The sequence below is a fragment of the Sceloporus undulatus genome, chromosome 6, assembly GCF_019175285.1.
Source record: "Sceloporus undulatus isolate JIND9_A2432 ecotype Alabama chromosome 6, SceUnd_v1.1, whole genome shotgun sequence".
Classification (NCBI taxonomy): domain Eukaryota; kingdom Metazoa; phylum Chordata; class Lepidosauria; order Squamata; family Phrynosomatidae; genus Sceloporus; species Sceloporus undulatus.
Window position 1 is genome coordinate 50,814,448 of NC_056527.1, and position 12,273 is coordinate 50,826,720.

A 12,273-nucleotide genomic window follows, 5' to 3' on the forward strand; every position below is an offset into this window, starting at 1 on the left:
GTATTCTGCTGATAGAATAAAGAACAAAGTACTGCAACTAAAGCTTATCTGGTGGGAATCTTTTCTTGGATTACATCCTTACCACATTACTGTTCTTCTTTCCTTCAAACATACATTGCATTTTGCCCAACACTCTTTGCAAAACCTTCAGATTTGATGCCAGAGGTCATGGCTAAAATAGCTCAAACAAAAACTTTGTGGAAAAAGTTCTCTCAAGCCTACAGGCAGAATTAGAAAATGAAATGAGAACAGGACACACACAAAACAGTCATGCCACATTAAAAACAGAACTTGGGATCTGTACTGAGATGTCAGTGGACCAAAGAGATTGTAGATGGCAAGATCCAGAGTAGGTGTGGAAAAAGGTTGACTATGAATTATATGGGTAAGGCAATAATAATAAATAATAAAATTTTTATTTATATACCGCCCTTCCATTGATCAGGGCGGTGAACATAGCAATAAAACACAATACAGACAGATTATAAAACACATAGATACAAAATTAAAAACAACTTAAAACCCCGATCAGCCATCCGTCTTGCCGACAATGGAGGGAGGAAGGCCATCTGGAACTTCACTCAGGGAATGCAGTTCAAAATAGAAGGGTTTTTAAATCCCTTCTAAACTGGGCCAGGGAGGTGGCCGAGCGGAGCTCAGTGGGCAGCGTGTTCCAAAGGGCCGGGGCGACGATGGAATATGTCCTCCTCATTGTAGAGGAGAGTTTGGCCCCTGGAACCCTGAGTAATTGCTGCCCAGACGTTCTGGTTATTTTAAGCTCTAATCTTGGCCCCATCCTTGCAGATTTCCATTGAGCCTCTCATGTGGATAGTGACATTCTGAAGAGAAAAATCTCTATGCATTAAGGTTCTCTACATGATTCAGAATGATAGTTTTCAGTGTTCTGATTTGTTTGATGAACCTCCAGACATAGAAGATGATATGATAGCCCTCCTAAGCATTTGAAGGGGTGTCATTTTGAGAATCAAACAAACTTGTTTTGTGCTGTTCCAGAGAATAGTACATGGAATAATGGATGGAAGCCACAGGAAAAGAGATTCCACATTAGGAGGAACTTCCTGACAGTAAGAGTTGTTCAAAATTGGAACACACTCCCTCGGAGTGTGGTGGAGTCTCCTTCTTTGGAGGTTTTTCATCATCATCGTTTGTTACGATCAATAGATCTAATAGAAAACTCAAACATGAAATTAAAAGGAATAAATAGAACAGTAAAAGCAATAAAATGATTGCTATAAACTTTATCTAAAACACATAGAGAGTTCTAATCCTCTGCCTCTGAAAGAAATTTAGAAACTGCCAACATTACATTTGGGGACGTATCCTCCACCAAGAACATGGTAAGAAACTGGGCAGAATATCCAACAAATTTTCTCAGTAGTGGAATAATCAGATCCTGGTGTGCCTCCTTGTAAAAGCTGCAGGACAAAAAAATACGCCTCATTGACTCCACTTCCATATTATTACAAGGGCACAATCTCGCTATGTAAGGGACCCTAGCAAATCTGCCTTGCAGCAGTTCATTGGAAAACATGTTGCATCTGGACGGAGAAAAATGTCTGCTGTACTTTGCCACTATCAGATTTAAAATGTACTTTGGCACTGACAGATTTTAAATGGAAAGGTCCAGTGTAATGTACATACAATGAAGTAGGTGAGCAGCTTACATAGGGGCAATAACGCAGATTGCAAAAAGCTATGTCCCACAATCTCTGCTTGAGAGATTTAAAGGCCATCTCCAATTCCAAGTTAGAAAGGAGTGAAGAAAAGAGACCAATCGAAGCTGCTTTTATGCAAGAAGTTTGTGCCAACTGCTTACATAATTGTCTTCAGGTAGGTATACAAGCAAACCTGAACCAGCCCCAAAGACACCAATTTTCAGCCAGAGTTTTAAGGCATACCACCAGGCCCTTGTCAAGAGAGGGCTTTGGTCCATCTCCAATAATAACACTGAGTTTGGGACACAGTTGGGGAGTTGAAGAAGGTCCTTAGAAATTTTGTCTCTTGGCTATCAATTTTAGCTGACAGTCCACCAATCCAAATACTAAAAGCATATAAATGTTGTACAACAGACTTAGCGTTAAACAGTTTCAAGGTGGATGGAACATATTGGCTCACTTTAGTAAAAAAAGAAACGTGTTACTGCAGCTGAGCTGGCTGATGCTTTCTGAATCGCAGTCGATCTGTGGGTATTCCATGACAAAGAGTGATGGAATGATAGCCCCAAGTATGAAAAAAGTTTTAACCTGTTCTAAAGTGTGTCCCTCAAAAGAGCAATGACATTGAGAACATTTATTTTCAAAAACTACAATTTTTGATTTTCCAAAGTTGATACTTTGGAATGAAAATATATTTTGGGGGCTTTGCCTTCTCTAAGGAGATAAATTAGCTCAACCACTTCCTCCTTGGAAACAGGATTCCAAGGAGGGACGGATAAAGAAGTTACATCCTGATGATTAATGGGGACTAATTGCATTGTATTTGGGTCTGTAAAAGTGGGTCTAAAGTGATTTTCCCAGACCTGGGCTGGAATGGCACAACTCAGAGGTAGAGAATTGGAATATAAGACCCCCAACACAATCTACCAGAACATTTTTGAATTGTTATTCAAGGAGGCAGTTAGCCACATAGAGCAGGAATTATGTTCAAACTGACATCTTTTGTGGGCTAATAAGATCTTGTATTCCTTTTTAAACTGGAAATAGGCTGGAAGGAAATGTTTCAAGACAGATTTCCTATAGGTTAAGTAGGAATCCCTTATTGCTTTTTTGGAGTTTTTTAAACAGAGCCTTCTGTTGGGGGCACTTTGTCACTGACCATACAGAGATGTGAAGACATCTCAGAGCTGCTGAGATATTAAATGAAGCTGGTGGTATTAGCACAGTGAGGCAATGCCTTGAGTATTCTACAGCCCTGAAAAGATTTCCCCTCTGGTGTGAAACCAAAGTGCCAATCTCTATTTTGTAATGTGGTTTCTGCAGTTGTGTGCAAAATACATTATACAGAAATGGGGCAGAACTATTTTTTTTCTATTTTGCTTTTCTGAAATGAAGCACACACAAACCCCATCTGATCTTCAACTTTTGCTATGAGGCAGCAATTATTGAATTTTCCAATACAGTGGACCCTTGTTATACGCTGGGATTTGGTTCCAAGATCCTCCCTGGATAACAAAATCCATGGATGCTCAGGTCCCATTAAATATAATGACATAGCAAAATGGTGTCTCTTATAAAAAATGGAAAATCAAGGTTTGATATTTGAAATTTATACTTTTTTTAACATTTTCAAACCATGGATGCTTGAATCCATGAATAAAACAATCCGTGTATAAGAAGGGCCGACTGTACTACACATTTCACAGAAATGTGCATAAATTGATTGAAAATAATTGCACAAACCACATCAAGACCAAACAACAAAGAAGGTCTTGTTCTCACTTGACTTCCATCAGGGAGATTGTCCTCCCACCTCATTTTTCTGACTTATCACAGAAAGATGAATCCAGTCAGGACTTACATCCCTATCTCCTTATTGGTAGATGATGAAAGTGGCCACTGACAGGTTGGCACATTTCCCCTTCTCTTGTGTTTATTTAACAACCATTAATAGAACCAGCATAGGATTGTAACCTCATAGAGATGGTACTTTCTTTCTTTGTGAAATGTGAGGAAATCCAGTTTTGAGAAATTTGAAAGGGAAGAAGCAAGGGAAATCTTTGCAAAGAGAGATTTCACCGAGTAACATTATGGTGATGGGGAAGAGGACATTTAGAAATGGAATAAGGTAAAATTGAAACTTTTCAGACACACTGTTGGTTGCCATCTATTTTTGTGTGGAGAACAACACAGAGACCAGTTTTTCTAAAGGTATATTTAACCAAACACACTCATTCAACTTGCTCCCATGAATCTAGAGCAAGACACAAAGAGTTTAACCCATGATTGATAGAAGGTTTTCCTGAATGTATCGAATGCCCTATTCTTTTCCCTTGGATGCTTTCTCATTACAAAATGTATTTCTGTAGTTAGTTTTGGCAAGCAGTGGAGCTTATGGGGACAACAATTTACTGATTAGCCGCTTATTTTTTTCTGGACAGTTTGCTGAATAATATTTAGTACATACACATCTGTTTTATTTGAACCATCTTGTTATTTCATATTTAGTAGTAAAAAAAGATGAACTACAAGTGCTAACCAGCCCAACATCGAATCAAACTGAATAGAACACTCAGTCCTGTTCTGGTCTTCTTACAAGCTTTGATATTGAAGCTAATAAATATTTTGTTCTGTGAAAGATTCAAACCCCCCCCCCCCATTTTATAAAGGAAGAGATGTAAACAACATAATTTCAGAACAGAATGTTATAGCATGGGCAACTCATAGTCCAAGTAAGGGACTCACCTCCCACTACTGCAGGGGTGCCTGACACAGAGGCTTCACTTTGCATATATACTTCTCCCTCTACATTCATGGACTAAACATTTGTGGTTTTGATTATTCACTAATGTTAAGCCCACTGGCATGCACTTCTCCTCTTCCTCCCTCTCGAGCTTTTTTCTGTGAGGGGAAAACCCAGGAGGGATGGAGCAGCAAGGAAGAGTACGCGCTTCTGCTCCCCCCCCCCCCCGACACTTTAACTGGATTCTCGAAGCCAGTTAAAGACAGATGAAGGCAGGGGAAAGAGTGGAACTGTTGCACGCCTGTTCCTCCCTCACCCACCCATCCTCTGCCTTTAACTGGGTCCCAGAGCCAGTTAAAGGCACTGGTAGGGAAGGGAAAGACTAGAGCAGGTGCGGACCTGTTCCTTTACCTCCCCATCCACTGACTTTCATTGGCTCTGAGAAAACTAACCCCCCTGCCTTCTCTCGATCCTCTTCAAATCCTGCAATTTTCCTTATATAAAGATTTCGGTAAGAAATGTATCTATTTTTCCAGGTGCACAGGTCTCAGTGAATCCTAATTACCAATTAAGCTTAGATTCAGATTGATAAAGCTGGAAGCTATGGATATTTGCTATGGATGACATGCTTACTTATGGTATAACAAGTTGGAAAAATATATAAAGACTTTGACAATCATTTCATCAGAAAATGTGGATTAAATATAAGAACAATTTTTTATTGGAAAATACCAGGTTGGGTCTCACCTTACAAGGCATTTATCAAGAATGATGTGATGAATCAAGACATATGGCTATCTTACAACAATCTTCTGATGATAGAAAACAATACACATGAATTGAAGATGAAACAATAACTCTTGATAGAAGGAATTGGCAGTCAGTGGTTCTCTCATAGACCATTATGTGAAAGAACAAAAACGAAACCTAAATCAGATGGCTTTGAGCATATGTACAGAGTTGAATGAGGTCTTGTTTCCAAATGACTACCACGCAATAGCAAAAATGTATAGACTGGTGTGGACAAGAGACATGAAAGAAGAAACCGTAAAGATTGCACAATTCAGTGGATGGAAAATGTGTTGGACATACAATTCAAATCAGTAAGTGGATAAGGTCATGAAACAAAAACTTAAAATTTACTGTCTGAGGTTCACCTTAAGGTCACTCTAAATTGGGAATGCCTTGAAGTCACACAACAATGACTTAAAAGAAAACTATTATAAGATGCTGTACAGGTGGACACTAGCAAAAATTGCAAAGATAGCCAAAAGTGAAAAAGCTAAGTGCTGGAAATGTGAAGAACAGAAGGGAACCCTATACCACATGTGGTGGACATGTTAAATATCAAAGAAATACTGGATACAAATTCATCATCTCATGACAAAGATATTAAAACCAAATTTGAATTCAAACCTGAAACCTATCTATTAAATATCATAGATGCAAAAATAGAAAAAAGGAATAAAAAAGCAATACATACTTTATTAATGCCAGAATTACATGTGTAAAAAACTGGAAGATGCATCCTATTCTCATGACAGTTGAATGGTTAACAAGATTATATAATAGGATGCAAGGTGACCAGATACCATAACCGCATGGGAGGACAAGGCACCACAAAGTGCAGGATATTTGAGGAAAATGTAGGACATTACCAAATAAAAGCTAAAAACACTGATGTAAATATAAATTCATGCTTCTTAGTCATGCTCAAAATGGAGGGCATTTTGGAATTCCTCCTGGATGGAAGGTTGAAATGTAGAACATGTTCTGGAAAAGGAGGATGTCTGGATATGATGGAAATTAATAAGTTAACTATTTTGATTGTAGAAAGCACTTTAAAGATTTATAAATCAGTGGAAGGATATGATTTTGTTTTTAAAAGGAAATTGGAGGAAGACAACAGTTATAAATGTGGAAGAATGAGTTAAAAATAAGCAAATGCATAAATATACAAGATGAATAGATATATAATGTATAGGACACATAAATTGATGGAGTATACTTCCTGGAAAAAAAATATATATGAAATAAGAAATTGTAAATTTGTAGAAATTGTTGTAGATTATAAAGAAGACAAACTAAATGGGAAGGTTATGAAGAGAATCAAAATGAAAGTTTAAAGGTGACAAGAAATATTTTTACCTATTTAATTTTTTTATCATGAATGTTTATATGATTTCAGTATGGAAATTAAATGGCAATTGTGTCCAAATAAAATAAAATAAAGTAAAATAAGAACAAAGAGAAGAAAAGGAAGAAGTAACTTAGGTTCAGATTTAGTCCTTTTGAATAGAACTCCATTTTAAATTGATATTCCATTCAGTTTCTCTAATACAACCTTTTTAAGTTCAGTGTTTGTCTACCTGCAAAGTAACCCATAGAAATTATCTCTTTCAGCCATTTAAATATCTGGAAAACACTAGTTTAATTTGATTTATTCAACATACCTTTTTTTGGCAGGGAGGGGGAATGGTGGTTTCTTTTGACATCCTCAAAAGCTGAAACCATTATTGGTCTCCTTATTTTGATTAAAGAGTAAAAAGGGGAATAAATCACCTTCAAAAGTGAGACATCAGACCAGAAGTGCAGAGACAGCACATGAAACATTAAGGTACAGATACACTGAATACTGTTTATGTTGCACTTTTCAAGACTATTGACATTGCATTGTGGCTCTTAGGGATGCTTGGCAAGTGAAGAAGGTATGAAAGCACTATGAAATGAACAACCATACACAGACATGTATATCTGTTTTTTCTTCTGTTTTTCAGATATGGAAAAATTGTATCCACGAAAGCAATTCTAGACAAAAACACAAATCAGTGCAAAGGTAAGTGCCAGAAGCCCTTACTAGAAATCACACATCAGGTTAATTGACTGGCTTGTGCTGCAAAAGTTCAGGCTCTGATGGTAGAATCAACACAATGTACATTATATTGGAAACATGTTTTAATAATGCCAGTGGTTGGAGTTGTACTTCCAGTAACATTGCTCATTAATTTTTTTTCATTAAGAAACAAAATGAATATCACAAATCAGGACAACTATCAAATTGCTTTCGCTGTAAAGTAAATTACCTTCTAACAACACAGTGTCATCTGATTTGAGGGATATTATTGAAGATGCAAATTGATTTCCTATGTACACATTTGAAACTCTTTAGAAAGCTTTTGCCAGCAAAGCCTCACTTTATTCTTCTTCCTTTGACATCTTCTACTTTATTCTTAGGAGGGAAACATTAATTGTGTGATACAGCAAAATGTAAATGAATCCTTGCAACACTTTCAGTTTATTCTCATGCCATGGCCAGCACTTTAAAATATGCTTGTTCTTTCAAAGGCTTAGTAAGTTCATCAGATACATATGTTGTCCCCAAAACTCATTTTTATAACTATGTGCAAAAGACTTCTAGAATGTAATAATGTCATTTTTAACAAATGTACTGTCAACTCATTTCTATGGGTAGATTTTTTTATTACAGAGTTTGTTACATATAATGTATTTATTGTACATATTTGTACATATGGCACACATGTTCACTTTTAATTTTCTTCCCAGAGAGTGTTAGAGGGATAAAAATGATAATTACCAATTGTGAGAATCTCACCTAGCGATGATGCCAGATATTGAGAAATAAAAATTCAGAATACAGATTGCTGTATTTTGTTCTCCCACTATCCCATTTGAAATTAGATACCTTTGAGGGTCAGGTGTTGATTAGGATAGGCTTGATTCTGTGGCTACATTCTCTGGTGCTGTGTCTTCCTTTTCTCAGAGCTGACTCTGACCCTGGGGCAGTGAGAATGGAGAGGGCTTGCAGGCAACCATAAGTGAGGACTAGAATACCACTGGAATGTATTACTTTGTCTATTCAAACACATTAATGCAGGAAATGTCATTTCCGTTATTTTTGGTGTCAAAAGTGATTGCTGATACCAACAGACTTGGAAGTGCATCTGAGAAATCTTTACTGATGTTGTTTTTACTTTTGTCATACACTGTATTTAGATTGAGGTAACTGGAAGGGTTTGGTGTGGAGTGTGATTACACTCTTATGAGATTATTAGAAGTACAATAGACTTCATGGTGGGGTTGAGCTTAGATGAATTCTTATGATTCTGATCCAAAAGAAGCCCAAATATATTTGTTTGATGTAGGTCTGTTCTGAATGTAGCTGAAAGGGAGGGTCTTAACTCCCCAAATACTTGGCATACCAGGCCTGCAGCAATCTTATCTGAACTGGTAGGTAGTGCAAGTGAAAATGGTGAAGTGGCATTGACTCCTCCCTGCCCCTTTGTCCTCAGTTCTCATCCAGAACTTGGTTGGCTAAAGAGCACATTACGGGATACTCTATGAGGATAAGGATGATGGTTAGGGAGGGTGTTTAATCACAAGCATTTTATTCTTTAAATTATATTCTCACTCCATATTAGACAAAGTTGTGGGAGGCCTGTGTCTGAGGATTCAGGTGTATCACCATCTTGCCCTTGATAAAACTATTTCTGCATATTCCCATGACAGCAATATTTTAGCTGGTTCAGGGCAGCTATATTGGCAGTTGATAGAGCTGACTTTAAAACTGCTATGCACAGTGAAAAGTTTTTGAAAAATTTACTTTGTCGTTGCCCTATCATTTCTGATCAGAGCAATATTTCACATTAGTTTTATAGTTTTAGCCCTCCTTTTGATCTCATTATCCTACCTATACATATTCTTTTCCCACTGGATATCCTTCCAAATTATTTCATTTATCATGATGTAATTCTCCAGGGAAGATGTCAGAGTACTACATTCACAACTATGCTCTGCATAGGAGTATCTGAGGATTTGTTCGAGTGAGAGCAGGTATCTGGAGCACATATGCAAATACTCAGATACCTAGTCATCAAGAAGCTACCGTAGGTTCTATCAAGGTTATTCTATCTGCTATTAATGCAGAGTTACAAACCAAAGGAGATACCCCTCTGTATTCCCCCATCTTCTACATAGTGATGGAGATATATGAGCCAACCTGATTATGCAGTTCTTTGTTAAACAACCAGACCCAGACGCTTTTATCTTTGGATGTTTGGCAGGTAGTGACTGCAGATAAGGATTTTTCTGTAGTGGTTGTGATCAAGATTTAGGAAATGTAGGTTTCCATAATATACAAAATATATATAGCATAATGATGTTGGATGTTGACACTCTTATTAGTAAGGCTGGTTCAGGAGACAGTGTCACAGAAATACTGGTGTGGGGGGTAGGGGGAAGACTACGTCTTTTGGAGATTTGTAATATATTGCATGTTGTAAGTTACAACTGTGCTCTGTGAGTAGCAACACAAATGACCTTGTTGCTAGGATCAGATTAATTAAAGGTGCTGATAAATTTGATCTTTTTTTCCCCTTGAAAGCTTGATGTGTAGTTTACAAGAAAAGAGGTAGTGTTCGCAGGTATGCAGTAATATCAGCCTGCTTTAGACCTATCCTGTTTAACTGGGGAAAAAAATCCAATAAAGTAATTCGGGAGTGATCATTTTAAAACAGGTTGTTGTGGGTTCTACACAAGAATCTTCAAAATCCCCTCAGAACTGGAAGATTTTTTGTCAGTATCTGAATTATATCTATTTCAAAATGACTGTCAAACATAATTTTATCATAATTTCTGGAAGCTCAGCTAGCAACAAAAGCAGTACAAAGAACTGCATTTTTAATGTAAAGTCAAAGGCTTTCATGGCCGGCATCCATAGTTTTTTGTGGGTTTTTCAGGCTATGTGGCCATGTTCCAGAAAAGTTTCTTGCTGACGTTTTGCCAGCATCTGTGGCTGCATTTTTGTGCAAACGTGGAGATGTACTTCATTGAAAAAAGTTCAAAATCACCCCTCCCCTTTTTTTAAACAGTCATTTTTAGATTGTTCCAAAATATCTTCAACTGAGCCATCAAACCTCTGGAAATATTTCCATGAAAGAATTCACTAGGGATGCCACTTGAGGAAGCTGCTCATTTCAACTTGTTCAGCATGCTGCTTGACACATAACAGCAGCAAAGAAGAATTCTGTAATATAAGGATGGAGAAAGTATAACTCCTTGATATAGTCCTCCAATCCTGCCACCAAATCACCCACACACACACACACACACACACACACACACACACACACACACAGGAGGGGATTCAGGTGTAAATCTCCCACAGTTGTGCTAATCACTGTATGTGGGGGCTTTTAAGAGAAGGTGATATTACTGGTAGCCTACCCAAACTCCACATACTCATAGAATTCTGCTTAGAGGTAGACTTGTGGTCCCCTTGGATCAAAAAAATAATAATACATTTTTAACCAAGCATTGGTCAAAATTGGATAGTTTGCAGTCTTTCAATCCAGTGTAGTGTAAAGTGCCCCCATCCCCACTGCAGTCCTCCCAGCTCTAATAGGATTACGTAAAATAAAACAAGAGCTATCACCATGGAAGGGTTCCAAATTACTGAACAGATCAAGAGATGTGATAGTATGTGGTAAAGAGATAAAGAGAAAAAATGGGGGGCAAGCTCAAGACGATGTGATGCTGAAAGTGTGTGTGTTTTGTTTATTTTGCTGTTGGTTGTTTTTTTCATTTGCTTTTTAGTTTTGGTCACTTCTGTTTTTAAATTTTGCTTCCTGGGTTTAGAATTTGTTTGTTTTTCCAGAAAAAAACATTAAAAAATTAAGATTACTCATTTCTTGATTAGAAGTTTCTTGGCTTTTTAATTTCTTCAAAAATTTGATAAATAAATAAATGTGACAAAGTAAAATTGCCATATTCTGAGTTATTTCACATCTGACATATAACTTTCAACCGTTGTCTATTAAACATGCACACACACAATGTTGGTGTTGTCCAACATTGTGGTATTGAATTAGGATTGTCACCTCTTTTTTCTGACATGGAAGGCAGAAACCTTCCTTATCTGCAGACCTGCCACGGATTTGAGCATCTGCGGATGGCAAGCACCTCCATTGGGGACAAAAGTTCCTTGCCCCATCTCCTTCCCTCCCTCTCTCCTTCGCTCCTCTTTCCTTCCACCCTCCCTCCTCCCTCTTTCCTTACCTTCTTTTGTCTTTGTCCCAGCTTGACATTGGGGGAAGAGTCTGCCACCCAGTCAGCCGGGGCTGGGACTTGTATTTAGAAGCCCCTTTCCCAGGCCTAGCACCCAGGAGGGAGTTTCTGGGCTCCAACACCCAAGCCCTGGCTCCCTCTGGCCAATGGGGCTGTGGGGCTTGATTCAGAGCCCCATTGGCCAGAGGGAGCCAGTGTCAGGGGCTTGAGTTTCGGAGCCCAGAGACTCCCTCCTAGCTGCTAGGCCTGGGAACAGAGCTCCAGAACACAAGTCCTGGCCCTGGCCCTGGCTGATTGGGTGGCAGACTCTGCCCCCAAAGTCAAGCTGGGGCAAAGAAGAAAGAAAGATAAGGAGCCCTGGTGGCACAGTGGTTAAATGCTTGTACTGCAGCCATTCACTCAAAACCACAAGGTTGCGAGTTCAAGACCAGCAAAAGGGCCCAAGCTCGACTCAGGCTTGCATCCTTCCGAGGTCACTAAAATGAGTACCCAGACTGTTGGGGGCAAATTAGCTTACTTGCTAATTAGCTTACTTGCTGTTCACCGCTATGATCTTTGGAATAGCGGTATATACATAAAACAAATTAATTAATTAATTAATAAGGAAGAAGGGAGGAGGGAGGAGGGAGGGAGGGGGCATGAGAAACGTTTGTCCCATTCTCTCTAATAGTGGTGAGACCACAAGGCTGTGCTGCCATTAAGGACAGTCAAGTGAGCATCCATGGATTTTGGTATCAGTGGGTGGGGATCGGTAACAGATCCCCCATGGAT

At 38.4% G+C, this 12,273-nt stretch overlaps 1 protein-coding gene across 5 annotated transcripts in view; it reads left to right on the forward strand.

Annotated features, from left to right (window-relative positions):
• RBMS3 (RNA binding motif single stranded interacting protein 3) overlaps window positions 1-12,273 on the forward strand; it is an 809,235-nt gene that overhangs the window by 425,035 nt on the left and 371,927 nt on the right. For all 5 annotated transcript variants that reach the window (XM_042474219.1, XM_042474216.1, XM_042474218.1 and 2 more), the window contains one exon: window positions 7,197-7,255. In XM_042474219.1, coding sequence (XP_042330153.1) covers window positions 7,197-7,255 — 59 coding nt within the window. The remainder of the gene's footprint in view (window positions 1-7,196; window positions 7,256-12,273) is intronic.